The 24,283-nt window shown below is 51.6% G+C and overlaps 3 protein-coding genes across 5 annotated transcripts; 1 reads left to right on the forward strand and 2 right to left on the reverse strand.

Moving 5' to 3' along the window:
• On the reverse strand, nt 1-4,892 carry nom1 (nucleolar protein with MIF4G domain 1). The gene is made up of 11 exons (XM_085938831.1): nt 3,159-4,892; nt 2,993-3,096; nt 2,523-2,718; nt 2,124-2,447; nt 1,898-2,008; nt 1,537-1,695; nt 1,331-1,452; nt 1,129-1,261; nt 738-869; nt 401-510; nt 1-211 (listed from the first exon to the last, which is right to left on the reverse strand). The coding sequence occupies exons 1-11, from the start codon at nt 4,017-4,019 to the stop codon at nt 46-48; spliced, it is 2,418 nt and encodes an 805-aa protein (XP_085794957.1). The 5' UTR covers nt 4,020-4,892; the 3' UTR covers nt 1-45.
• On the forward strand, nt 4,241-19,744 carry lmbr1 (limb development membrane protein 1). Of its 3 annotated transcripts, none has more exons than XM_085938832.1 (17): nt 4,242-4,775; nt 6,177-6,249; nt 6,427-6,466; nt 6,631-6,770; nt 7,090-7,193; nt 11,279-11,405; nt 11,510-11,578; nt 11,643-11,707; nt 11,844-11,916; nt 13,240-13,329; nt 13,908-13,984; nt 14,091-14,168; nt 16,401-16,477; nt 16,610-16,700; nt 17,275-17,341; nt 18,161-18,322; nt 18,403-19,743. In XM_085938832.1, the coding sequence occupies exons 1-17, from the start codon at nt 4,713-4,715 to the stop codon at nt 18,486-18,488; spliced, it is 1,482 nt and encodes a 493-aa protein (XP_085794958.1). In that variant the 5' UTR covers nt 4,242-4,712; the 3' UTR covers nt 18,489-19,743. The 3 variants fall into 3 exon arrangements, with proteins under 3 accessions (XP_085794961.1, XP_085794958.1, XP_085794960.1); XM_085938834.1 differs by lacking the exon at nt 4,242-4,775 and adding an exon at nt 5,889-6,027 and having other exon boundaries at nt 18,403-19,744; XM_085938835.1 differs by lacking the exon at nt 11,510-11,578 and having other exon boundaries at nt 4,241-4,775; nt 18,403-19,744.
• On the reverse strand, nt 18,919-23,142 carry rnf32 (ring finger protein 32). Its single transcript, XM_085938836.1, has 8 exons — nt 22,968-23,142; nt 22,529-22,630; nt 21,892-22,111; nt 21,663-21,805; nt 21,439-21,596; nt 21,250-21,358; nt 20,178-20,339; nt 18,919-20,059 (listed from the first exon to the last, which is right to left on the reverse strand). Exons 2-8 carry the CDS (start codon nt 22,541-22,543, stop codon nt 19,826-19,828), a joined length of 1,041 nt encoding a protein of 346 aa, XP_085794962.1. The 5' UTR covers nt 22,544-22,630; nt 22,968-23,142; the 3' UTR covers nt 18,919-19,825.
• Nucleotides 23,143-24,283: the final 1,141 nt, after the last annotated feature.

Raw genomic sequence — 24,283 nt, forward strand, 5'->3', positions numbered from 1 at the left:
TTTTTTTTTTTTTTTTTTTTTTTTTATTCCTTGTTTTGTTTGGAGTTACAGTTTGACTTTGGCCTCTTTGGCCTCCATGGCCTTGGCGGCGATGCGAGCGCGCTCCGTCAGCGCGGCGATGTCCTGCGGCCCGGCGCTTTTCAGCAGGAAGTGGCTGATGAAAAGCTTCAGGCCCTCACGCAGCACTCCCAGTTGGGGAATTCCAGAAATCCTGGCAGGTGGGCAACAAATGAGGGGGGGGGGGGCTTTGATGATTCGCTCCAGCATTATTCATCGCACAACCATCCCGCCAGTAAAATGAAAGAATGCTTCATGCTTGACTATAGTAACAAGTCCCTGACTTTTGACTTGGCCGGTGCTGCTGCTGTTTAAGTTAGCAAAGCAGCAAGCTCTCTCTCACCTTGAAAAAATGCCGGCAAGATCCTCAGGCTCGGTGTCCGTGAGCAGCCGAGTCAGGACTCGGCGCAGGAAGCGCACCCTGGGCTTGTCCAGCTCTCCGAACTCGATCACCTACAACACCAAAAGCACACCTGTGTGAACACGGGAGCCAGTAGAGTGCAGAGCCCGCCCCGCTGAGTCTTGACCCATTAGCACACAATTGGCATTGCAATGGAACGATGCTAGTTTTGCCATATTTCGCATGAAGCTACGTGGGTTGCTTGAAATACAATAAAGCTTGAAGCAAACACACTTGACGCATTTGTGTAGATCTAAAAACTTCCCTCCAGCTTCCTTACTTTGAACAGCGAGAGCGAGAAGCACTTGTTCTGGAGGAAGCGCGTCACGAGCTGGATCAAATGGTTAAATGACCTGGCGGGAAGGTTGGAAAGCTCCCGGAATTTATCCCACAGGCTGAACTGAAAGGTCATCTGTGGAAAAACACGGCAAAACCAATGAGGAGAAAGTTAAGGAGCCGGCGCGCTATTTCAGAAGGACAATAAAGCGGCGGTGGCCCAAGTCACAGTTTGATGGGGAGAAGGTGCCTGAAGATCGCACAGAGGAAGGAGATGAGTACGATTTGCACGCAGAGCGATTAGCACTCAATGGCTCGCCTCTTTGAGGGCCAGGAAAGCGACGCGATCACACGGGACCTCAATGCGAGCTTTTGCTAAGCTACGTCTCGGCCACCTGGAAGCAGCGGTCGTGAGCGATGAACTTCTCTCCCAGCACGACGTAGAAGTCGTTGAAGGTTTTCTCCTGCAGGCAGCAGTCCATCAGCACGTGGACGATTTCCCGCTCCTGTTTGTCTTTCAGCCCCATCCTTCACGGGACGCAAAGAACTTTCAACGTCCAGACAAGCTCGTAAGACCGAAGCCGCCTTCCGACGCACCTCAGCAGCTTGTCAAAGGCATCCAAATAGTCCTCGCTGGTCATGAGCACGCAGAAGATGTTCCTTCGGACCTCTGTGTTCATCCGCTGCTTTCGGGCCAGTTCCAGAACTTTTGCGGTGAACTGAAACATTTTAAGGATACAAAAACAAGTGAGAAGGGCGGCTGACCTGTTTTTTCTCCCCAATTCAATCAGGAATTCACTCACCTGTCCTTCACCGAGGCTTTTATGGGCTCGCTTGCTAATCATGGGCGCTCCGCTCCACGACGAGCCTACAATCCACCAGCGGCCCACCTGCTCGGCCGACAGCAGGTTGTCCAGGGACACCCGCAGTTTCAGGTCGCTGCCTGCTGCGTTACGTTGGATCTGTAAACGTTTGGCGCTTAAAAGTAGCTAGTCATCGTGAGGGAGAGGGATTTTGGAATCAAGCACGCCGGCCACTTTGCAGGTACTTTGCGGCCACCTGGTGGCCAAAGAGTCAACTACATACACACGACAACGTGATTGGATGTATCTGTGATGGTAGAACGCCAGCCACGTGGAATGAATCACTGTCAAGGATACCCACCAAAGTTCTTTGCAGCTTCTTGAGCTTCTCGACAGGCTCGGGATCGTAGCCCGGAATCTTGCGCATGTCATTGTTCTTCAAGGCCAGCATGGTTTCCAACATGAAACGCACCTACAAATGCCGACGCGTTAAGTGGACGGATAACGCAGCCGGCAACCGACTCGGTCGGCTTCCGCCGCCACGACTTGAGGAAAATACACTCGGCTTCGGTCGGCCACATACACACCCTGGTTCGATTGTGGAATTTCTTCCCGACGTCGGCCGCCTTGCGCTGGGCTTCGGCGATGAGCTCCTTGAGAGCCAGGGGGTCGTCCTTCCGCAGCGAGAAGCCCACGTTACGCAGCACCAACAGCGCCAGTTCAATGTCCTTCTCGGAGAAGGCCGCCAGCAGGCGGCGCAGGATGTCGAAGATGAGCAGCGAGTGCACCACCTGGAAGTTGTAGAGGTGCGCCACCACGGCCAGCAGGTTGTCGCACTCCTTGCCCTCGCTCGGCCGCTCGTAGGCGTGGTCGAAAAGGCGTACGACCGTCTCCAGGAAATGGGCTCCGACCTGTAACGTTGGGGTGTTTCCTGAGCGCCCGCCGCCTTTACAAAGCAGTTCAGAAGTTGTTTTTGTGCCGCCTACCTCCAAACCCACGGTGTGATGGAGGATGCTGAGCAGCAGGACGTGCTCCATCAGCAGCCGGTCGGGCATCAGCGCCGGCGTGACGCAGGCGGCCAGCAGCACCTCCGTCAAGGTCTCGTTCATGTCCTTCCTGCTGCGGCTCATGTAGAGCGCGTCCAGTTGGCCGCCGACGAACGCGATGTTGGGCTCGCTCAGCCTGAAACCAAAATCACTCAACGGATAGCAATTTCCCCCAAATTTTCAACCCAGAACGTATGGCTGAAACGTCATCGAGGAGCGGCGGCGGCGCAAGTAGCAGCAGCGGCAGCTACCCTCTGATATGATCACATCTACAGTACTTTCTGTTTTTGTGCTCAGGCCAAAGGCATGACATTTTTACTTTGGCGCCATCCGGTGGATTCTTGGTCGTCTTTAATTCAGTGAGCGCGTGCATTTTCATCACTGAAGTTTTGTAGCATCTTGGCTGTTACCTGTTGACAAGGCCCTTAACATTCTTCTTCAGTTTTTCCAACTCTGCTTTGCGCTGGTCTCCTCCGGCATCACGCAGGTGAGGAGGCACGCAATTGCCCTCTGCCTAAATAACAGAAATGAAGAATTTCCATAACATGATGACGTTAACACGCACTGTGAACTCACAACGTTGGAAGCGGGCTGTGCTATTTCTTCTGTTTGCTCATCGCTGTCATGTGGGTCATTCTCGTTCTCCGGGTCCTCATCCATGGCCTCTTCTTCTTCTTCGCTCGGTACTTTGTCCTCTCCTTCCTCCCCCTCCTCTTCTTCTTCTTCAGCTCCTCCCCCGTCATCTTTTAAAGCTTGTCCTTGGCTCGCCGAGTCCTCATCTGAATTGTACTCGTCCAGCCGTTCAAAGTCGTCCTTGGCCAGGAGGTCCACGTTGTCGTCGCTGTCGTACATCCCCCCCGTGGCCAAGTTGGCCGAGTCGAGAGCACCCAGGATGTAGTCCAGCCCGTCAGCCACAAATGACTGAGGTATGCTTTTCTTGTTTTTCCTCTTGTTCAATTTCAAATAGCGCTCTAGTTTCTTGATTTCACGCTCCTCTTGTTCATTGGCCTCCAAAAGCGCCTTCTTCCTTGACTCTTGAAGCTTGTTGCTTTTCTTCGGTGGCACTTTGGGCTTTTCCGCTTTCTTTGCACTCGATTTGGGCACTTTTCTGAGCTTCGTGTTGCCACCCGTCGCCTTGCTGTGTTCAGGAGCCCTTTCAGGGTGTTCAGGAGCCCTTTCAGGGTGTTCAGCACTCGGCAGATTTTTCTTTTGGCCTTCGTAGTGATTTTTCATCCTGGCTTTCTTCAACTTTCGCTTCTCCTTGCGCAGCTCCTTCCTGCTTTTGCGATTGAGCGACCTCAAGCCGGCGTCATCTTCTGTTCCCTCGGCGCCACTTTTGCTCTTGACGAACTCGTCCAACGCCACCATGTACTTCTGCAACACGGTGCTGCCGCCTTTGTTTTTGGCATTGCGCCGCGACTTCCATTTGCCTTTCATGGCACCGACGTGCTAATGTTTACATACGTGCTCGACCTAGCATCTATTCCAAAAAGCTAACATTCCCTGACGATGATGTTAGGAAGGCAAAAAAAATAAAATCGAACCAAATGACGGCGAAGAAAAGCAGGGAAGGCGTACACGTGAGATGCCCGTGGAGGTGCCTACAGTATCACGTGATGTTGTGCGTCCGGTGCAGGCAGGGTGATGGGCGCTTAGTGATGACGTCGATTATTTTGGATTTTTTTTTCTCTCTCTCTCTCTCTCTCTCTCTCTCTCTCTCTCTGTCTCTGTCTCTGTCTCTGTCTCTGTCTGTCTCTGTCTCTGTCTCTGTCTCTGTCTGTCTCTGTCTGTCTCTGTCTCTGTCTCTCTCTCTGTCTCTGTCTCTGTCTCTCTCTCTCTCTCTCTCTGTCTCTCTCTCTCTCTCTCTCTCTCTCTGTCTCTCTCTCTCTCTCTCTCTGTCTCTGTCTCTGTCTCTCTCTCTCTCTCTCTCTCTCTCTCTCTCTCTCTCTCTCTCTCTCTCTCTCTCTCTCTCACCTCCAAGCGGGCTCCCTTCCCTACTCCGCCGACGTTAAGCTTCTTTTGATCCAGTCACGGCGGGTTAAGAGAAAGAAAGGCGTAGGAGAGCGTGAGCACTTTGGGCTAGGATGTAGTGGAGTCTGGAGCCCCTCTGGAAATTTTGCAATATGAAGAATGGAAGCAGACGATGTTACTATCAGGGAGCAGAATTTCCACAGTCAAGTCCGAGAGTACATTGTGAGTACGGAAGCAAGCGGCCAAGCCACCGCTAGGCGGCTAGCGACGTCCTCATAATCAAAAGAAAGAAACAACTAACACATGGCTAATGCTAAATAGCTGGAACTGTCACATAGAGCGGCCTTCATTACCCAATTCCAACCTGTTCACTCGCTACATCATTTTTGGGCGGTGACGTTCACATTCCAGCAGGCGCTCGCAATGGAATGGAAGAACCTGTCTTCATTGTTAATGTAATAGCTTGGTAATAACAGGAAAATACGTACGATGTAATGCGAAGCGCAACAAAGAAGAATTGGCAAAGGTGTTGGTTGTAAGATACACAAGTCAACGGCTAATTAATCAGGAATTCATCATTTAGGAATGAATGACAGCAATTTTATTTGAAGCGAGGGTTGCACTGCACTGCACTGCACTGCACTGCACTGCACTGCACTGCACTGCACTGCACTGCACTGCACTGCACTGCACTGCACACATGAGATGTAGAACTTTCTTTCCCGTGACAGAAATTGCCTTCCATCAGGTTGTCACTGCTATGCACAAGAACTGATGTTACTGTACAATCCTTACACTGAGTCACAGATACTCCAGTAGAATGTGAGGATGGCGATCCCTGTCCTTCAATGCAAAATCAATGTGGATCCCATCAACTGATGAGAGCACAAAATTCAAGTATTGTTCCGTGTGGAAAGTGACTTAACAAAACGGCTCGTATTGGCACCGGTGCGGAAAAGCTAAAAGTGTATCTGCACATGGACACTTCCATTACGACTCCATGCCCCCCCTCCCACTCCAAGGTGTGAAATACTGTGTCGCTGTGTGGGACAGACGATCCTGCATGTAGACTGCCCTCTGCGTTATCTCCTCCAGGCCTGGGTGTTGTCCTTTTTTTTTTTCTTCTTTCAGCTTTATCAGCCCTGCACAGGCTGAGTCATGTCGGGATGCTGACACAGCGCCGAGCGCTGAAGTCGCAGCTTCTCAACTTTCTATTAGTGGCGTCTCGCTCTCTGTCACAGGAGGAGGAGGGAATGTGGAACGGGATCTCGTCCGTCGGCATATTTAGACTGGACAAACACAGCATGTGTGTTGGCCTAATTCATGTCATAAAGATTTGTTTCCCCTTTCGTCAATAGGATATGATGAGCGTTTGAAATTGAGTCAAAACTGATGAAAGTAACTTTCAAAAAGTCTTCTCTCCGAACTAAAGAGGCAGACTTCTGCTAAACACATGACCCTCATTTACCGCCAGGTACTTTTTGCAGCGGAGTAAATAAACACCCTTGCGAGCCACGCGAGCTTTGAAACGAATAGCTTGTTTGTACTTTTACACGGGTCGACGCGCTTATTTACGAAGCGGCCACCCACCACTAATCAATCTTCTTCACGTTGCCGTTTCAGGTATGCTTCCTCCTGTTTGCGGTACTTTACATTGTCTCCTACTTCATCATCACCCGATACAGAAGGAAGACGGGTAAGTGTGAGCACCCATTTGTGATCGTGACCCGTTTTCCCCATACGTGAGTGGAAAACCCACAATTCAGTGGAAAACCTGTTGTAGTACCAAGACTGACCGGCGTGTGGCAGCGTGACACTACCATAAAACAAAGGAAAAGTGTGAAATGTGTGAAAATGCTCTCTCGTTTTCTAGATGACCACGAGGACGAAGATGCTGTTGTCAACAGAATATCGTGAGTCTTTCATTGTGTACATATGATCCAAATGTAGGAAGGAGCGAATTTCAAGCAGAAGGGTGTCTGAGGATGTTACGCTAGAATCGTGCAAAAGAAAGGATGGGAAGTGGGAATTGTAACACACAGTCTGAAGAATCCCCCCCCCCCCCCCGCCCTTGCAGATTGTACTTGTGCACGTTCACCCTGGCCGTGTCGGGCGGCGCCGTCTTCCTGCTGCCCTTCTCCATCATCAGCAACGAGATCTTGCTGTCCTTTCCCAAGAACTACTACATCCAGTGGCTTAACGGCTCCCTCATCCACGGTCAGTGTGCATGGCATCTGCTTGACAAACACCTTCCAACTGGCCTCTCAAACTGACCGACCCGAACTCGGAGGGCCAGCTGGGTCATGTCATCGGCTCTGTGCTGGCTGCAATGGCCACCCACCAGGGGGCGTGTGAGTCCATTACATATGCCACCCGTCTCAGGCTGCCGTCAAGGCTCATCGTCAATTTTCGCTATTGGGTGTCATTCACTGAAAGGGGAGTGTAAATTTTGCAATCCACAGAGGTCAAACTACATTGGGATTCTATAGAGATACTTGTGTGAAGAATCAATTTGACGTCACTTGACTTTCTCCAGGTCTGTGGAATCTGGTGTCGCTCTTTTCCAACCTTTGCCTCTTTGTCCTGATGCCCTTCGCCTATTTCTTCCTGGAGTCGGAGGGCTTTGCTGGATCTAAAAAGGTAGGGGGAAAGAAAAAAAACAAAACAACCAACAACCACATTTCTGCACGTACAGTCGACGGCGGCGGCAGCAGCAGGTGCCTCGTTGCGTGCCCTCTCGCTGACTCCAGCCGCTGACCCAAAGCTCATTAACCATGAAAGTGGGAATCTGGTCTTTGCCCCGCGCCACATCCTGACAAGGCCTCGCAATAAGGCCGCTTCAACGCCGCCGCTTCGGCCCCACTGATTTAAAGCCTGATTCCTCTGCGCCCCCCCCCCCCGCTAACCCCCTAAAATAAAACTTCAAAAGGAGAGGCTAATAATCGAGTTGTAAGGCTCGGCGAACTTCCTAGTTTAATTGATTACACCCCACCCTGGTGGGTGGAGGGGCGGCCGGGGGCTCGTGTTCCAAGCGTCCATAAAGTGGCAGCGACACGCACCACAGCACAATAGTAGCTCGCCAAATGGAAGGTTGACTTTTAATATACCTCCATCCCGTTTGAAAGGCCCCTGCGCTATGTCTCTCCTGCCTGCCTGGCCAAAAAGCACATAAAAATGGCTACGTACTGTAGCCGCCAGCTGCCAGGCCAGCCCAGCCGCCATGCCAGCCACCATGCCATGCCATGCCATGCCAGCCGCCAGGCCAGGCCAGAGGACGGAGGGCCTCTTTGCCTTTTCCTTCGGCTTTCTCGCTACCGCATCGTCCGTATAATATATATCGAGGCCCCAAAAGTCAAAGTCATGCTTGTTTTTTTTTTCCGATTTTTAAAGAGGAGGAAGAATACAATTCACAGGTGCGATGAAAGCGATTTGCCTGTGCAGGACCCTTTTCTGCGACCACCATTGGAAGCAGAAATAATGGCAGCAGCAGCAGCAGCAGCAGCAGCTCCCTTCTGAGTGCGGAAATGAATCCAGCGATGAGATTAGCGGCTAATGTCGCGGGCCGGGCCCGCCTTTTCATGTGGCCGCGCCGCGCCGCGCCGGCCTTTGACGACACACTAAAAGACGCGGCAGCGAGAAAAAGATGGAAATGCGGAAGTTTTCTTTCCTTTTTTTTCCAGATTTAACTGTTCAGCTCGTTGTCGGGTGGCGGTGTCAGCCCGGTGATTCATAGTGTAACAAATTGTCCAAATTGTGGATGAATCGGAGCGGCTTAAGGGTCCTGACTTGTGATGTTATGATCCGAGCTTTATTTGCCGCTGTAAAATGTCTCCCCCTTTTACGGCCGGTACTCAAATCCTCGCAGAGGAGCTGCATCACTCACAGGTCAATCTTGGGTTCATTTTTTTTAAATAACACATGATCATCCAGCCACTGAGAATTCCACGTTTGTCATTTTTCAGGAAAATGCTTTCAAGATTTATGGCCGCAATAAATTCTGACTCGCAATTTGATCTTTTGACTGAATTTCGGTCACCTCGCGCCAGAAGAGGGCACGACGGGCGTGTTCCGACATCTCGGTATTTACTATCTCCCGAAATTAACCAAACGCTTTCATTTGCAGACGTGACGGGTGGAATCTCTCGGAGCTATGTTTACTAGAAACAAGCTGCTAGGCCCGCACAAGCACGCACGCACGCACATCGTTTAGCTTTGAAGCGCTAACCTCGGCTCTTTGTCATTTGAGTGAAAAGATCATTCAGTTGTTCTTGAACTAGCATAGCATCCCGCTGGACTGATGATTTTTTAAAGGGCGAGAAAGTGGCGCGTTACAAATAAGGCCTGGCCGCCGTGTGCAAACCTGTTTGATCCTGAAATTAGTTGCAATCAGTCTGACCCCTTGACTGACCCAGCAGAGGGCCAACAGGTTTCATCTGGCCGTTAAAGAAACTTCTCATCAATCTCATCCTAAGCTGATGATGAGGAGTGTGTTTATTGTTGGGGGGGGGGGCAGGAGAACATCTCAGCGAGTGAGCGAGCAAAGCCCAGCCCCGCCCAGCCCAGCCCAGCCCAAGCCTGCGCGGTGTTACTAAGATACTCGTGCTCTTTGTTGCGCCTCCACAATGGGGGCTGGGATATTTATTTCAAATCTCCTGCACATGCAGACATTTTTCCCAGGCCTTCTTTGGGCCGGGAACAGAAAGCGCTGTTTGCATACCTTCCTTTGAGGTCACAATGTCTCCCTAAAGCTGTCTGTTGCAATGAGGGTTGCCATGGGAACATATTAGCTTCAGCCGGGAATTGAAAAAAGAACAAACAAGTTGCTCAGGTTCCCCCCCCCCCCCCTCCTCGATTGACGTTGTTTTCTAAACCGTGTAGTAGCTTCTTTTTTTTTTCTAATTAAGATGTCATTAAGACAGAGGTCGTCGGTTTACGACCTGCCGTATTTTGTCATTTAGAAGCGCTAGCTTTGATTGATGACTCGACGGCGCGGATGGAAATGTTGCGCTCGCGGTCATTTTGTGGCCACCGTAAACACCATTTGTTTGAACGATACGACGTGAGGCTGATTATTCTCCATGCCTTAGAAGGTGCCGCCATTGCTGCCGCCGCCAGCGTGTCCCCCGGCTCGGTCCTCTCCTCTCTGCTTTGCGTCTCCCCACACGGCGGTCATTGCGGCCATTCAACCACGTGCTAATAAGGGCATCTGGCGGGGGCCTTTTCGCCCTCTCTTCGTTAACACGAGCGCCAACTCTGCATTCTCCCTGGCTAGGCCCCACCTGACCACCCGCCCGCCCGCCTTCTAAAGCCACACACATTCACGTCACAGATATATGACTTGTGTTTCTCGAACGTGGCTCAGGTTCAAGCACGAGCCAAGCGGCGCGCGAGCACCGACCGGTGCGTGCTGAATATTTCAGGGCGCCTATATTTAGCCCAAAGCGACACAATTAGAACGTTGAGAATAGAAACTTTCAGTGTCATTTCTTTCTTTATTTGATTGTTGACAGTTCTTATGATCGGACCTGCCTATTTATAAAGCGCCGTTTAAAATGAAAGCTTACTCGCAAGGAACAAAGCTCTGCGACGAGAATAAACCAGAGCAGAGATGATAGCGAGCGAGAGAGGTGACGAGCGTTGCCTTTGCCCTAAATGATCTGAACGCCCGCCTATAGATGATTGAGAGCGCCCATCTATCTCAAGGGAAGACACCTTCAGGATAGCATCTCTTAAGGTGGAGCGCCCGTTAAGAGCGGACCTCCTTAAGAGCGGACCTCCTTAAGAGCGGACCTCCTTAAGAGCGGACCTCCTTAAGAGCGGACCTGAACGCATTGCACTCCCTCACCTCTCCTGGGAGGCAGGGAGGGAGATGCGCTCTCTGCGAGACCTTTCGAATTTGCAGTCCTAGATTGTTACCTATATCTCCGATTTAGCCCATTGACGATGTGAAAGGCTAGATGTCAAATTGCGCTGGCTGCGGCTTTTGGAAACATGCCGATGTGGTACCGCCCCATTTCATTTGCAAAGTGTGGATGAGCGCTTTCAGAGGGAGAGCCACTACCATAGCGCCTGCCCGCCTGCCCGCCTGCCTGCCCTCTTAGCCGCTAACAAATTGGTCATGTGCGGCCAATTTTGCCCCCCTCCAGCTCCCCCCTTGTTACCCACCAAGCTGACATCTATCTTGCGGCGCTAGACAGCGTGGCTCTGTGTGAACAGGTAGACTTTATGAACCACTCAGCGGTTTGTGACCCGGAAAAGCCAAATTAGCCCAAAATCCCGCTGTCTGCGCCGCCCAGGATACAACGGTGCTCGAGGAGCTCCTAATCGAGCCCAGATGGGAGGGAGGCCTGCTCTGGATCGCAGACAGTAGCTGACCTGGCACCCCCCCCCCAACCCTTCCCCTTTCTTTTTTCATTTCAACCTCTGCCAGTGCCCCGTTTGCAGAGCGTGTGCCCTTTTACGCGAGCACGGGCGAGCCAGCGAGTCAGCCAGCCAGCCAGCCAGCCAGCCATCTAGCCAGCCCACCAGCCAGCCAGCCCGCCAGCCATCTAGCCAGCCAGCCCGCCCGCTAGCCAGCCAGCCAGCCAGCCAGCCATCTAGCCAGCCCGCCAGCCAGCCTTTATGTCGCGTGTGTGGCGTGACGAGAGGAAATGGGACGTCAAGGTCAGGCCCGTTTCCAAACCATTGCTTTAAGAGCTGACCTTTGCTCTATGTGTGCACTTTAGGGTATTAGGGCGCGCATTTTGGAGACCTTCGTGATGCTCTTCTTGCTGGCTCTGCTCATCTTGGGCATGGTGTGGGTGGCGTCGGCGCTGATCGACAACGACGCGGCCAGTATGGAGTCGCTCTATGGTACGATCGGTCGGCACAAATTCAATGGCTTGTCAAGCATCAGAAGATGTGTTTTTCTCTCTCTTTCTCTCTCTCTCTCTCTCTCTCTCTCTCTCTCTCCGTAGACCTGTGGGAATTCTACTTACCCTACCTGTACTCGTGCATTTCACTGATGGGAGGGCTGCTTTTACTCAGTAAGCCATTTGAAATGCTCCTCACTTGATCTTTTGGAAGCTTCTCATTTGTTTTGCTTCCTAGTGTGCACTCCGGTGGGATTGTCCAGGATGTTCGCCGTCATGGGCCAGTTACTCGTCAAGCCGACGGTAGGTCGCGGCCGGCCCATTTTACGCGTCTCTCTCTTTCCTTACAAATCCATCAGCAAGCGGCGCTCATCTCTCCGGTCCCACTTGGGGCCTAATTACTACAAGCCATTTCCATCTCCTCTCCTTCACTCTTCAGATCCTGGAGGACCTGGATGAGCAGATTTACTGCATCCATTTGCAAGAGGAAGCCCTTCAGAGGAGATTAAACGGTACGTCTGTCCGAGACGTGTTGGCACATTAAACGGGAGGGAGGGAGGGTGGCCCTATTGGCTATGATGGAGCACGCTGCGCTGGAATCAATTAGCGAGGACGGCGCGGTGACACACACACATACACACGCACGTGCTGGTGTTCCGCTCAGACTGAGGGCAAATCAGCCGCCTCTGGTGGCCCTCTTCTCGGACCAAGAAAAAAATGTTTGAATTGACTTTTCACCAAAATCTATAAAAGAAGAAGTCCTTCCGCACCCTCGCTCGCTCCCTTCCTCCCTCCCTCGTCGACTTAGCTACAAAGCGAAAGTGGAGGAAGTTTGGGAAGGTGTGCTTTCTTCCCGGCCCGGCCCGGTCACCTGCATTTCCTTTTCTTATGTTTGCAAATTCCTTGAAAAGAGGCAGGAAGTTTTGGCCCCCTTCCAAAAGCAACTTTAATATCAAGTCAAGCGTGAAAACCAAGAGTACAAGCAAGAGTCTTTTCACACCAGCCAGGGAGGTACGGGAGATGGACGGGCGCGATAGCGGCTCTTTTCAAACGGGACGACGGCCGCCACCTGAGCACTGTGCGCGCGCGGCCGACCCGCGCTTTGAAGCAAACTGCGGAATAATTGCAATCTCTCTCTCTGTCTTATCAGGAGCCGTTTGATCTATTCAAAAGAGCCTCTCCGTCCGTCCGTCCGTCCATTTTTGCTCCGTTTCTGGTCGGAAAGGCAGTTCGGGGAAAGTTCACGTGACACACTGCGCAGGTCTCGCCACCTGCGCTTCGTGTTGACGGATACGCACCGTCGGGCCGAGCGTTTTTTTTTTAGTGACCGTCCGCGCGCGTCCCAGCCGTGGCGAGCGTGCAAATCAATTTTATTTTGTCTCACTGGAAATTCAACATCACGGAGAAATGGAGTGTCCTTGAAAGTGTGACGTACAGACAACAGATGCTCTGCTCTGCGACGACCTTGCCTCGGCGTGCATAAACCCCGTCATTCTCCCGAAGGTCAGCGAGGTTAGGTGGCATGAGTCGGGCTCAGCATTTGAGCCTGGCTGTAAGTCAGTCTGCTAGTCCATGCTGCCAGCGGCAGGATATACGCATTTAACTTGAATGTCACTACTGCGGTACCGCTTGGGGACGAGACCGTAGCGCCCTTTGTTGGCGTGCTTTTAAGGACATCGCGTCTATCACATGAAGCACCGATCTGCCGCGGATGACGCAAATAATACTCTGGAAGATTCCTCAAACGGGCCGTGACAATGACTTCTTTTGAAATGTCCAGATGTGGATATCACTGTCAATGATGCGCTCCAATGTGTTTTTGTGTCGGCGGTCAGGGTCGTCCACGTGCGCGTACACCCAAGCGGGCTTCGCTCATCAACTCGCCAAAGAACTGGACAGCATCAGAAACATGAAGAATAAACTGGGTACGTATTTTTGTGATAAAGAGGGATTTTTTGGGGGGAACATCCGTATTGCTGACGGGCACTCCCTTTCTCTCCGTTTGCTTTTAATTCCTTCCTTTGGACGTAGACCAGAGCTGCCTGATCATTTTGCATCCATTTTCGGATATTATAAATGAGGCTTTTGGGGAGCAGGCTGGCGGGGGGGGGGGGGGGGGGGGGGCACTTAGGGATATTGGCAAACTTGATACTGTAGCCAGCCTTTTAGTGATGTCATTCATTTAGAAAGATGGCAGCTGGCAAACTTGCACACTTGGAGAATAAAGAGCGACGAGGTCGCAAATTGAGCGCGGCCAGTCAATCCGGACCCACGACGGCCCGCAGAATATATGAGTGACGACAAAGTGATGATGAGCGCCACCCGCTCAGGCTGATAAGACAGGATCCCAACGATACACCAAGTTTGAGGTTTGGTCCATCAATGAATGAATGATCGACCCAGCCAGCGCTGAGGAACTGGGTGGGATCCAGTCACGATAGTTACAAAAGCTTTGAGGATGCGTTGATGTAATCCCTTGATGACGGTTTGACATTTTCTCCAGAGAGAAGAAAGCAAGCGTCTGGTTGGGAGAAAAACTTGCTGTATCCTATCGTCATGCTGATCCTACTGGCAGGAACGGTGAGCGCGTGCGCCCACGGACGGACTCACGGAGGGAGGGACGGGTGATTAAGCCCGGCCAGTGCCCGTGGTCGTCTAAGGCCTGTTCTTTTACGTGTGTCCGCAGACAATCTCTGTTCTTCTGGTGGCGCTGAACATCCTCTACCTTCTGGTGGACGAGACGGCCATGCCCAAGGGTTCCACGGTACTTTTCAATATTTTCGTTTGGCCATGTTGGAAAAAAAATGGAGAAAGAGTCCTATCTGACCCGCCACCTTCATCAATCAAATTCCGGATATGCTCAGGTGCGCGCTCGGAAGAAAAGGCTCAGGCAGATGTTAATCGGGGCCCCGACTTCTTTTCGGTTTTGTTTTGGAAGCTCATTGAGAGTCACGTCGCAGCACTTGCAAAAAGAAAAAGGCAGCGCACGCGGCGGCACGTCTCAAGTCCGCCACGGCTGAAAGAGCCGCGCTCGCTCGCTTGCTCGCTGGCTGGCTGGCCCGGGAGGGAGGGAGGGACGGAGATTTTCATCGCCGCCTAACATGCCGTGTGTGTTAAACTGCCCTTATCTGCTCTCATCTACACCGACAGAGGTGTGTGTGTGTGTGCGTGCGTGCGCGAGCGGTCGCATTCTTGTCTCGCTTTATGTCTATTCGCTTTACGGACAGGGACAAACATCTGGAAGAACATCTGGAAGTATGAATTGTCTTTTGAGTGACACGGAAGATTTGTCCGACAAAGGATGCAAGTGAAGAGGCGCGTCCGTACACTTTTGCCCGTTTATCTGCCCATCGAGAGAGAGAGTGCGTTGTCAAAGAGATCCGGACTGTGGGAAAGTCAAATGTGGCTGATTGTTTTGTAGCACAATGGAATTGCCCTGTCAATGTTTGCCTTGCCTCGCCTCGCCTCGCCAGGCTGAGCGGGCGACACAGCCAAATGCCATGATGACGAAGCAGAGGGCGAGTGAGCAAGTGAGCGAGCGAGTGAGCGAACGAGCAGGTGGACGCAGGGCGAGAGGAGGAAGCGGAGGAAAGTCTGTCAAAGGACACCTTGTTTTACAGCCTGATGAACAAGCACTAAGAGCAGCTAATAAAATTCTTACTGCAGGCTAGTCCAACACTTGACACTGTATTTCCTTAAGTGGACTATTAGCTGCGGGCTCCCCTCCCCCCTCCCCTCCCTCGCACGCTTGCTGACGTCATAGCGACGTGGCCGGCCCGAGCTCCACAATGCGACAACCAGCGAGCGCTCGTCACTCAAACCAACGGAGGCGCTGTCGGTACCATTGAGCGATCAATGTCACATTTCAAAGCATTCTAGATAGCATCATTCAATAGGCAGAGAAATCAAATGTCATACATTTGAGAATAGATAACACAAATCTTCTCTCCCGGCGCGGAGGAGCATTTGGAACGGCTCCCGTTCTCGTAAATGGCACAGCAAGCGGATGGATAACGACAGCCCGAACCTTGACGCGTGGACGTGACGATGTACGGGCCGCCCTAAGCCGCCTACCCCCATTGACCCCCCGTCATCAGCCCGAAAGACGGCTTGAAAGGAAGTGAAAGAAATTTTGCTGTCCTTGGCCTGACACACACACACACACACACACACACACACACACACACACACAAGCTTCCTTCGCTCCCTCCCTCCCTCCATTAATAAATGACATCACACGGTGTGTGCTAATTCCCCGTGTAAGAGCACTGCACCACGGATGGCTCTGCAGTGGGCTCACGAGGGATGACACTTGCATAAAAAGAAAGGCATGAAAGAACCTGCCTGCCTGAACAAATCAAGATAATGACGCTCTAGAAAGCTAGAAAACAGAACTCGGAAGGATCGTGGAAAATAAGTCAGGGGTGAATTTCTATTTTTCATGCGTGTGAATTGCTGGCTTGGCCAAAGAGCAAATGCCGCTGCCAAGCAAATATTTAGCAAGTGACTGACTGGAGCAATGCGCCGAGCATGTCTATGGAAGTCTCTCTCTCTCTCTCTCTCTCTCTCTCTTTTTTTTTTTGAAAGCCTCGGCGGCGCTGGATTATTTGTTGTGTTCTTTTTATGTTTTTGGCACGCTCGCTCGAGCCGACCCAACGCTCAGTTGAAGCAAAAGATTTTTTTGTTAAAACACCTGTTCACATATTGTACGACAGGCCCGCCATTTGAAAAGGAACCTCTTTCATCTTGTTCCATTCATGATTTTGATTGGCTCGCCGCTCAAGTGGGGTCGGGATTCAAGTTTACTTTGCACAATCTTCCGGTGTGGCATATTCTCGTTTTTGTTGACGTTTTCAGTCAGCCGTGTCTGATTTATCTTCATGCAAGGAAATTCACATCAATTCTGTCAATTGCACCTAAATTGCGCTCCTGTTTTTGATTGCTGATGCGTGACCACAATGACCGATCCAGTTCTTCCTTCCTTCTTTCTTTCTAGGACCGAGGAGGCATCGGCAACACCTCTCTGTCCACTTTTGGCGCGGTCCAGGCCGTGTTGGAGATCATCCTCATGTTGTATCCTTCCAGCCGTAGCCCTGGCTGCCGCTCGCTTCATGACCTTTTCTAAAAACCTGATTGGTTTTGTCTACGGGCAGCCAAACATTTGGGCATTTTTTCCCCTTGTTGTTTCTCCTTGACTGTGGGCAGTTATTTGATGGCTTCCTCCGTGGTTGGCTTCTACAGCCTGCGCCTGTTTGAGGGCCTGACGCCCAGGAAGGATGATACGACCATGACAACGGTAAAAAGCAGGCTCGCTTGGGGTCAGGGTGAAGTGGGGGCAAGGGTGCTGAGAATGTTCCAAAGGTCTGTTTCATCTGCTCCCAGCTGCTCACAAATGTTTTCCTCCAGGCATCTCAATGGCTTTAGTCGATGGCTCCAATATTTGTTTGTGGGCTGCGCAAACACTGTCAAAGTGCAAGCTCCTTTCTTGTACATCAGAGGGTGGGAATTGTTTTTTTTTTTTTTCTTTCTTTCTTCCTCCAAGAGGATGTGGGTTCTTTTGGGCCAAAGTGCCACCTATTCACTTGCTAATGAGTTTGGGAGTGGTGAGGCTTGTTAACTAGCCGCAAGGCTCCGGTGAAAGGACAGAGAACCTGGTAATGAGCAACTTCACAGGCACCAACTGTACAATATGCCAAGGCCATTTAAGCATCAAGTGCTGCGACAGAGGGAGCGAGCATGTGTGTGGCCACGTCAATTAGTGCCCGCCCCGCTTTGTTTGCTACCGCTGAGCGCATAAATCCATGAGTCAAAGTGACATGAATGAGTTGTCAATTGATTTGGACGCGGCATCTGTCTGTCCTGTTTTGTAGATTATCGGCTGCTGCGTGTCCATCCTGGTGCTGAGTTCAGCTCTGCCGGTGATGTCCAGGACATTAGGTGAGTTACGCACACACTTTGATTCTCCTAATGCTTCCCATAGTGACATTGCCAACCAAAGAAAGAAAGAAAGAAATATTTACAGAGGCGGGACAAAGGTACCAATAAACATGCTGAGTGCAAAGCACAGCTGTTCAAATAATGTGTGTGAGCGAGCGAGCGCATGCCGTGACTCACTTGGAAGCGGCACAAAATATCAACAGGTTGCGCTTTGTCAAAAGAAGTCCATTGCCCGAGATTGAGTCGAAAAAAAAAAAAGACTGTGTTGGATTTCCACAGCAAGTTGAAATGAATTGGCGGTCAGGCTAAAAGAATCAGAAAGTCAACGGCGGGCGCTAAGCTCTACTGTATGGGCTGGGGTCCCCCATCATCAGGCAGGCAGGCAATTTTCTTAAAGGTCCTCCCAAGTGCTTACTGTGGCTGTAAATAGATCTTTGCAGACACCCAATCGATTAGCCAATCCATTTGACCAGAGAGGCTATGAAGATGTCACACGACTCCCTCCCTCCCTCCCTCCCTCAGTCAGTCTCATTTCTGCATTCAGATGACCAAGAGGAAACGTCATTGGAGCGCTTCCGCTCAGGAAAGATAGTTGTGCCTCGTAAGCGAGTCCAAGGTCACGGCCAATTGAGACAAACGAGCCCAGAGGAAGGGCCCGCTTTCCTCATCAAGCTTTGCCAAGTTTGAACGAGACCGAGCATTAGTCCCAAGCAGCTCTTTGTGGAGCGATGAGTCCTCCTGCATGACCGCAGTGCTTAGTCACCCCCCAACTCGCCCATTTCTCTTAATCACGGGCCCACTGGGCTTTTCTGTCGCCAGGCATCACCAGGTTCGATCTGCTGGGAGATTTCGGGAGGTTCAACTGGTTGGGAAACTTCTACATCGTCCTGTCGTACAACATGCTGTTTGCCGTGGTGACCACGCTGTGTCTGGTGAGGAAGTTCACCTCGGCCGTGCGAGAGGAACTCCTCAAGGCCTTAGGTAAGACCTTACGCTGGAGAGCGGGCGCCGCCGCCTCTCCGTGCAATGTCTCTCATCCCTTATCTCTTATCCCTGGCCAGGTCTGGATAAATTGCAACTGTCGCACAGCCCCACCGACCCGGAATCGGGGAAGCTCTCGGCCAACGGCCATCAGAAGACTCTGTGAAAGCATCGACGTGGGGGGGGGGGATAGGGATCGGCGGCGGGCAACTCCATGAACCCGAGCGCCATCCAATGAAAGCGGAGGGCCGTTTGGCTTCGTGACATTCCGTCCCCCACCTGCTTTATGGGAGTTGGGGCGCAGCCCAGAAGAGGCTGAGGAGAGAGATGGAGAAAAGCTCTGCTTTGGCCAGGTTTCGATCAGGTGGGTCCTAACGCTGTCTGGGCCAATGAAGCGGCCCCCCAGAAACGAGCTGAATGGCAGACAGGCTCTGATAGCTAAAAATCACCATGCAAATGTGCACGACCAGCTTTACTATTCCGTTGGTGGTCGCAAAACTATGCCACTGATATTAGATACAAAAGCGCATCAGCCAAGCCTTCCATAGGAAAAAAAAAAAAAAAGGATTGATTCAAAATTGAGCCAGATGATGTCATTGGATAGAACTTTTTCGGTGCTCTACATTTTGGACCCCCCCCCCCCCCCCACACACACACACACACACAAGTCCCCTCTCTAAAAAGGCCACTGTCTGTTTCTGTATTGACTTGGATGTTGAATAGCTCTTTTTGCATGATTTGGAAGTGGCGGGCACATTGCCTCCAAGCAAGCAAGCAATCAAATGCACAAAAACGGCGCGCAGCTCGGACTGGCGTCAATGGGACACCCTCGGTCCGCGGGAGCACCGGAAATGCCTTAAACCAGGAGTCCGCCCTCTCTTCGGGCTTAGCGTTAAAGGTGGCGTCCTTTCTTTTTCTTTCTTTGAGTCGCTCTTGGACATTTCCACTGTGATCCTAGCCACGTACGACGACGGGCGCTCCCTTTTCTTTGCGCCGTCAATGTTGTCATAGAAACGGTCGCCAGCCGGCAGGCCTGTAAAAGCCGCTGACCAATTACGGTGTCATATACGTACTAAGGATGTGTTGTCATGACGACTCGTGATGGAAGTTGTGTGTGTGTGTGCGCGCGCCCGTGGATACTGTAATGCAATTTGTCTGAGGCAGGGACTACTTTGTTAAATATGCAGCTCAAATTGGATGTGAAATGCAAAAGAGGACCAAAGATCTGCTTTTTGAACTCCTTTTGCCGGTCAAGTAGAGTTGTGCCATTTGGAAATGATCAGATGCAAAGTTATGTGTTTTGTGAATGTATTTTTTTGAAAAGGGTTTCTCAGTCAGCTCTGTGTGTTTATTTGTTGTGTTTGCAAATAAAAGTTCAAGCTTATCTCCGTTTGCTTGAAAGAAGGCTGCGTTGGAAACCTCAATAGCGCTTGGATCCTCGAGTTAGGCAAGGCTAATTGAACGATAGCGCATCCTTCCCGATCCGAGGCGTGGCTACCTGCTTCAGATGAGCTTCTTGCGGTAGGTGGACCTGCAGAGTGGACACGCGGGACTGCGCTCCGCCACGAAAGCCTCCAAGGCATCCAGGCAGACTTGGTGGAAGAGGTGCGAGCAGGACAGGAGCACCGAGCGCCGCGGGTGGAGGAGCTGGAAGCCGGACGACCCGGCCGGCGCCGTTCCCGGGTGGCACAGCGCCGTCAGGCAGATGGGGCAGTCGCCGGCCCCTCGCTGGCTCACCTGAAAGCATTGCATGGCTAAAGGAACCATCGGCACCTGGGAAATAGGAGGAGCTTCTTTCTTTCTTTCTTTCTTTCTTTCTTTCTTTCTTTCTTTCTTTCTTTCTTTCTCCCCTCACCCGACTCTGTATGCGCTCCCAGTCGTCGTCCTCCCGAGGCTTTTCTCTCTCCGCCCGCTGGAACACCCGGCGGCTCGACGACAGCGAGCGGTCGATATCGCTGAGAAAAGCTTCGGCGTCGATGCGACAGCGGCGCACCAAGTTGTCGCTCAGCTCCCACAGCTGATGAGAAGAAAGCATTTTATCGTCATACGCCGTGTGTTCCAGCGAAGACTAATTACGTGGATTCGTGTATTGCCGCGAGGGCCGCTAACGAGGACGACTAATGGGAAGCGCTGGAGACGTTGCCGGCCGGGAGACATGGAAACACACTCAAACGGTCGGCGGCGGGCAACTGACGAGCGACGAGGAGTCCGTCTGATGTGTCACGGCCCACTGAATTGACTCAGTCAATGCCGGAGGGCGACGCCAGGGAGGGTTATTAAAAAGCGTCCGTCCTCGTCCACCTGTCGCTCGCGCTTTGTCTGCCTGCTACTTCCAAGCGCCCTGTTGGTTACGGGTGGAGTCGTACCAAGATCTCGGATCTGTCTGTCTGTCTGTCTGGAAAGTAGGCCTGACTTTCCTTCACCGTGTCAGTGGAGAAGTACGCGCCTCCGAGGAGTTCACTCGGTGGCAATGTCGCTACGAGGCACCTTGAAGGCCACGCCGTCATTCAACACGGGTCAGAATGTGACCCCCACGCGGCTCCCCGGGCCAAGTATCCAAACACTGCAGTCAACACACACACACACACACACACACACACACACACACACACACACACAACGCATTCATTGATGAAGGAACGGCAGACCCAAACAAGCGCGGCAGGGAGGGAGGCATTGTGCTTTTGTCTGGAATGTTCACACACAAAAACTCTCTTGGTATTAGCGAACAAACATGGAGGAGTTCACAAAGCATCAAAGGGGCTCCAGAAGGTGAGTGAAGGTGAAGGTGTGTGTGTGTGTGTGTGTGTGTGTGTGTGTGTGTGAGTGTGTATGCGTACTTGGGGTCAGAGAGTGCCTTCAACACAAGTCTGTGATGCAACATTTGTCCAATCTTTACGATTGTGACGAGGTCTTCAAAATCTCACCTTGGCCTCGAAGAATTTGCGCCGGAGACGCTTGTCTTTCGGGCAGACGGTTCTCCGAAGGCTCCCGTAACGCTTGCGGGCCACGTAGCCTCGCCAGAACGCTTGAATTCTGAAGATAGATCCAGAAAAACGTCACATCAGCAACGATCGGTACAAGTCGCCGGCTACGTACGAGATGACATGAATCACCTGGTGGCGCAACGGTTTCGGAAGAGGCGCGCCGCGTCGTGGATGACTCGCGTTTGGTACAGTTCCCGGCGGCACATGGGGCAGCGCTTGCGGCCGGAGAAGCTCTCGAAGGCCCGCAGGCAGCTTTTGTGGAAGACGTGCGAGCACGAGAGCAACACCTGACCGGACCAACACTGGCTCCAAAAAAGTGTACAAATGGGAAAGAAATAAAGACAACCCAGTACCTGAGGCAGAAGGCAGAAGGCCTCTCTGCATATGGCGCAAGGCTGCTCGGATTCCCGGCGCCGGAGCCACCTGGCCTTCACCAGAGTCCACTCGTCTTCGCTCAGCCTCTCCGGAGGCAAGGCCACCAAGCCCATCCTCTGAGCTGGCCGGCCAACACAAAAATGAGACATTAGCTCCAGTTGTAGAGTTTAAAAAAAAAAAAGAGTATATTCCTAGCTAGCCACCTACCTAACGTCGGAGGCGGCGGCGTGGGATCCAGCACATACTCTCGCTCTTCTCCGAGGTGCCGAGGGGCATCCTTTCGGATCCCTCTCTCTTTTGCGTGCGCTTTGCTCCTGAATGTCAACAGCGGGTCCAAAAGCGCAAAGTTGGCTTCCAGAAGGTTCCTGGAGATGTGATCTTGAAGGGCCACCGAGGTGATCACCAACCTGCTCCTTACTTTGGAATCCTGTCAAATAGAGAAACATTGATTTGCAAGCTCATCCATCCACCCGTTTGATATAGCGCTTATCTCAATAGCAAACATTTCAAGACGTGATTATTGTTGAAGAAAAGAAGAAAGGCACACCGAAAATGATGACTAAATAAAGAAGTGGATCACTCAATATTTTAGAAAGATTCCAAACAAATTATATTTGCATCATGTCTGAAATTGGACGCACATTGCATCGTATTCATCAAATGACGCCCCCCCCCACCGGGAAGAAAAAAAAAACCATGGCGGTACAGAGTCTCCAAGATATTTGTTTAAAGCTAAAGTTTTAGTAGCAATCCACAAGCACAAACAAGCGCGGCTTTTTTCAAGCACTTTTTCCAACTTTTCATTCGTTTTCCCTAGAAAGTAATTTCGAGGTAAAAGCCAAACCTTTCGCATTGCCATCCTATCAGCGCAGAGTTTGGAGCGGTTGCTAGGTAACCCTTTGTCACGCTTTCACCGCTTCCGATTAGCTGAGCCGAAGAGAAAGCACTTTCAAAATAAAAGAGCCAGGAATCAAACGGTCAAACACTGACACTTTTCACACAATCGAAATATTTCAATCCTGTGTCATACAATCAATCAGTATGGAGGCTATATCCATATTTTCATCATCAATATGGATTGGAGAAAGCTTCTTTGTAAGGGAGCAAAATTCAGCATCATATCAAGGAGCGAGCGATTGTATTTTTGGATCGGTGCCAGGTCTCGTTAATGATTATTTTATTGTCAGGGAGCATAGTTGGAACCTGACCAAAGGGGGCTGGCTAGTCATTGTGACTCACCCGGCCGGCCAGCTGTCGTCAGAACAAAGCGAAGCTGCTCATACCTGTGCTGTGAGCTCAGGGATCCCTCCCAGGTCACCTTCACGTTGGGGGAGAAAAAATAAAATAAAAATAGCAGCAGGGCCGTAGGGCCACACCCGTGAAAAGTTTGCTCAATATCGAGTGCGGTGTGCCACATTTCTTTCAAACACTTTCCAGCCTCCACTGACGCTGCTAACGGTGAGGCCTGCCTGCCTGTCAATCCGTGCAGCCGTCCTAAGAAAACAAAAGCCCAGAGGCCACGCACGCACGCACGCAGGCACGCACGCAGGCACGCACGCAGGCACGCACGCAGGCACGCACGCAGGCACGCACGCAGGCACGCACGCAGGCACGCACGCAGGCAGGCACGCAGGCAGGCACGCACGCAGGCACGCACGCAGGCAGGCAGGCAGGCAGGCAGGCAGGCAGGCAGGCAGGCAGGCAGGCAGGCAGGCACGCACGCACGCACGCACGCACGCACGCACGCACGCGGCGGCGAGCTTCTCAAGAGGCTGCCGCATTCTTGAGATTAGGGCAAGAAAAACGGAGACCACTGGCGCTAATGCCGCAGACAAAGGCGCGCAACAATTTATTAGCAAAGAATTCCAGCCCAGGCAGGGCTGGCTCAATCAAAGGCCTCCACGTCCAACCCTGCCAGACTGTTGTTTTAAGTAAATAATCACGCTTAAAAGATATGACAAAGATGGGGCTCAAGACCCCTCCTGCATTCTTACAACTGTCATCAGAATGGATTTCAGTGTGTGCTTTCATTTTCAACAGCCAGCGTGTTTGTCTTGAGCGTTTTTAAAGGGCTTTTTATTGAACTTTCTTCCCGCCCAGCCCCGCCCCGCCCCGCCCCGCCCTGCCCGTCTTAACCTGATCTTTGGTATTTCTCAAGACGGCTCACCTTGACGTGATGACGTGAAAAAAAAAAACCCCACAAACATCTTAGACAAATAGAAAGCATTAGAAGAGCACAACGTGGATACTATTCATTAGCCCGCGCTAGCTAACGTTCAGGCAAAGTTACGATGTCTCGTTCATTCATCGGCCCACGCTAGCACAAAGCTAGCTGACTTGAAGGCAAAGTTATGTCACTTTGAAAGTTTGTAGTTTGAACCAATTGATCTTTTTCCACAATCATTGTTGTCAGGCGAGTCTTCGCTCCGAGATATAGATGCGAGGGGGCGGGCTGTAACGCTGGCTAATGAACAATTATGTCAGCCGGAGAGATGAGCAGGCGGCCGATCGGTAAATCCAATTATTTTATGACTTGACCTATAATGCCTCCCCTAACATGACTTTAATGGCTCACGTGGAGTCCCGACTCCAGTCTGCG

Source organism: Syngnathus leptorhynchus, chromosome 19, assembly GCF_054491065.1.
Source record: "Syngnathus leptorhynchus isolate UIUO chromosome 19, UIUO_Slep, whole genome shotgun sequence".
NCBI classification, from domain to species: Eukaryota; Metazoa; Chordata; class Actinopteri; order Syngnathiformes; family Syngnathidae; genus Syngnathus; species Syngnathus leptorhynchus.